Raw genomic sequence first — 3,836 nt, 5'->3', positions numbered from 1 at the left:
TACTGATTATAATGACTTATACTGTCTTTTTACGCGTTGCGTTGCATCGCGCCGCGTAAACATAAAACCATGTCTGCATTTGTGATCAGAGAAATGACAAACAACAAGTGCTACTGTACACTGCTCAAAAAACTCGCTTTTGAATCGTCACGCCCCTTACCATACTGTTGTATTTCCTCAGCGACCAGCACGGATCAGCTCTAGGCATGATGAAGCGGAAATCGTCCTCTTTTGGAAGGCCAACCAAAGTAGGCCAACCTTCATGACATGGCGACAATAATACTACAGCGAGAATAAAAGTTATGCCTTCTTTCTTTGCATGAACATTTGGGCGGCGTTATGCAAATCTTCCCACATAGTGACATAGACATGTGGGGGCGTGTTAGAACAAGCCGTTTTAGGTAGGCATGGTTGACTCTTAACTTTTATAAAGAATATCTCTTTGGATTTGAGACTTTAGTCTTTGCAACTTTACAGATCTTCTTTATGCACCAAGAGCTTGTAACACTCCAAAGAGAAAGGAAAAATTGAAATCGCATCATATGACCCCTTTAATATCAACAAACACATTTCACTCATAGATAATGAAAATTACCTTGTTTTGTCTGGTACAATGAATAATTCAAAACATACTGCTATTTCACCGCCAAAAGGAATTCTGCTGTTTTCCTACCTAAAAAACCCTGAGGACATCTGGACTGATACTGTGACTGTGGTGTCTATTTGTCATTTGGCATCTGTTATGCAACACTGACTCTATGTGACACACACTCTCAAGAACTAAAAACAATTAGCTAGAAATGGCACACATGCCCAAACATGATCATACAAATATCAATCTTAGGTTGACGATAGATCAGTTTAGTTTTCTGTGCATGTTTTTACATTGGATTTGACATTTGATTTCTTAGAAATCTGTTAAGTCATTTCCAATAATAAGTTAGCTGTGCTTTTGGCACTTAATAGTAAAGTTCACACAAAAAGGAAGCCGACTCCCTCCAAAAGAGGAAGACAACAACGTTTGTAATATTGGATGCCACGCATTCAAAAGCAAGCTGTCATTAAATGGAATTAGAGGGAGCGAGCGTAGAGTTACACGTCACAAAAGACTGTAAATACTTAAACACGGCTTTTGTGTTGTGTGTCATTCATTCTGGGGCTGTTGCCCTCGAGTGACTTGCAAGTCGATACAAGCTACAGTTGAAACACAAGGTGAAAGCAGGAGTTTTACCGCAAGGTAACAAACCCACACCTGTTGACGTCACAGTGGGAATGACATAGACTCACACACATTAAAGAGCAGCTTTGATGTCTGAACACAATAGTGTCCGTCTCGCCGCTGGGCTACACTGTGTTTGTACTGTGTGTCGTTTTTGTGATTATATAGCGATTCAATAGATATGTTTTAGGAAGGTATGTTTAATCCTTATAGTATCATAGCAGTTTATCATCACCTGTAAGCTATCTACATAATCTTTGTCAACATATGCAAACTGAATCATTCACTCAACCAATTCACTCAAAAACACAGATTCATTCAGGAACAGACAAGTCTGTACTTATGAGAGAATCATTGAATAATTCACTCAACCGATATATTAAAAAACATCTGCATCCCAATTAGCATACTATCCAACCTAAATGGTATTCAAGATTAGTAATCTTGAACATTATTTAGGGTGGATAGTATGCAAATTGGATTTATTCAGGAACAAACAACTCTGTCTTTATGAGTGAGTCACTGAATCAATTCACTCAACCAGTTTGTTCAATAACATTGATTCATTCAGCAATGGACAAGTCTGTCTCTTTATGAGTGAGTCATTAACACATTCACTCAACCAATTTGTTCAAAAACACTGGTTCATTCAGAAACACAAATGTGTATTGCCCGAAGACAAGTTTTTTTTAAGTTTAACTTTTTAAGAACGGCGTGTGCGAAACGTTAATGCAACAGTCAAACACATCTGTCTAGTGCAAGTTTACATAGAAAACACTGGAATTTCTTATTTGTTAAACTGTGTTATATAGAAGCAATATCATAGTCGCAATCATACTCTTGGTCTGAATATCAACATGGTGGACATTCAGAACAACAACGCTTGTATGTGTGTGATATTGCCTACTTAACAGTCAGACTAATGAAGGTATTATGAGAAGTATTTATTTTGTATGATAATAATGCTAGCTGCTTTTCTGTTTTAGACCCCTTCAGAACACAGAAACAGTTTTGTTGGTTTAATCTGCATCACCGTATGTGTCCACAGCTGGAGATGTTCTGTGAGGTGATGACCATGCAGCAGGCTGGATATGTCATGTTAATGGACTACCTGCAGAATAACTACAGAGAGCAGCAGGAACAATTTATGGGACAAGTCTTCTCATCCTACACTGGCATCGAGGAGGTCCATACTCCTAGTACGTACTTCACAAACACACTTACACGCATAAACAAACTAGGGTAGCATGTGTCTGGCAGCGTTCATTCTTAAGGTCTTAAAGCAGTCAGGCAGTTTGAGGGTCATGGATCCAATTAGCCTCCAACATGATTCTAATCCCAAACAACTGCTTCTCAATTAAATAAGGTTTCTATTTTTTATGACAAAGCCCTCCAGACATTTTCCTACTTTCTATTTATAATTATAGACAGACATTTGGCCCATTTTTAGCCAAACGCAATGCTTTCATGACCCTTTATGGATGATTCCCACTCATTTCTCGGGTGTTCTACTGTATGAATCATTACTAATAAACTGATGTAGGATATAAAAACAAAACAAACAAAAGGCTGTAGTTAATTCATTATTGAATTTTTAAGGATAAATATATAAAATTGTCACCCAAAAGGTTGTTGGAGGCAAATGGATTTTTGGTGCTTCTTTAGAACTTGATTTCTAGATTAATATAATAATTTAACCATTATTTAAGCTGCACAAGTTAAAAATGAACACTGTCTAAATGTCTAAATTATTCCAAATGAATATTTTACATTAATATATATATATATATATTTTTATATATATATATATATATATATATATGTATATATATATATATATATATATAATTTTTTTGTTAATATTTGATAAATAATATTGGTCATCGTACATCTTTAAAAATATAGGTGCACGGGACTGTAATGTGAAATTATGTCTAATGTGATTACAGATGACATTGTTGTTTAGTGTTTCACAAATCAATTACTCAGTCCGACCTTTTCATTTTAAAGAACCACTTGCAGATCCGAACTGTTTTGCTCTCAGACATTCCGCTTTAGCAGATCGTTGGTGGAACATCGATACCCCATTTCAGATTTCTCCGCTACAGGGTGAACTGGCACGTTTGGCACGTGGGAGTTGTTTTTAAAGGGGCCATCGGCAATGGAAAATGTCCCACTTGTGTCCTTTCAAACACAGATACGCTCCAACCTGTGTCTAAGCTTAAATCAGCGCCTGGGGAATGTCATTTACAACCTTAATGCTGCATTATTACTTTGTAAAGACTGACTGATTACTTGTGACTTAATTTAAACCTTGGGAAACGTGAAATGTGAGGGTGGAAATGTGCTGAAAAAGATTTCAGGGCCAAGATTTAAGATCATCAGTTTGGATTATTGATATTCTTTGTTGGATTTGCTGTTTCCTGTAAGTGTTTTACTCTCTCTCTCTCTCTCTCTCTCTCTCTATATATATATATATCATTCTGATGAGTGTTCACCACATACTGAGTGACTGGTGCAATCTCAGAATTACATAACAAGGGAATGCAATGCCAAATGTAGCCAGACAAACCAGATTTGCTTAACCTCTCCTTCACTGTGCTCACAGTATTAACAA

The 3,836-nt window shown here is 36.7% G+C and overlaps 1 protein-coding gene across 1 annotated transcript in view; it reads left to right on the top strand.

Moving 5' to 3' along the window:
- The window catches only part of LOC107698571 (receptor-type tyrosine-protein phosphatase zeta-like), a 52,245-nt gene that overhangs the window by 22,439 nt on the left and 25,970 nt on the right, over positions 1-3,836 (top strand). Inside the window, exon 8 of the mRNA XM_016499617.1 lies at positions 2,268-2,418. Coding sequence (XP_016355103.1) covers positions 2,268-2,418 — 151 coding nt within the window. The remainder of the gene's footprint in view (positions 1-2,267; positions 2,419-3,836) is intronic.

This window comes from Sinocyclocheilus anshuiensis, unplaced genomic scaffold, assembly GCF_001515605.1.
Source record: "Sinocyclocheilus anshuiensis isolate Anshui unplaced genomic scaffold, SAMN03320099.WGS_v1.1 scaffold1054, whole genome shotgun sequence".
NCBI classification, from domain to species: Eukaryota; Metazoa; Chordata; class Actinopteri; order Cypriniformes; family Cyprinidae; genus Sinocyclocheilus; species Sinocyclocheilus anshuiensis.
This window is presented reverse-complemented; position numbering and strand designations above follow the sequence as displayed.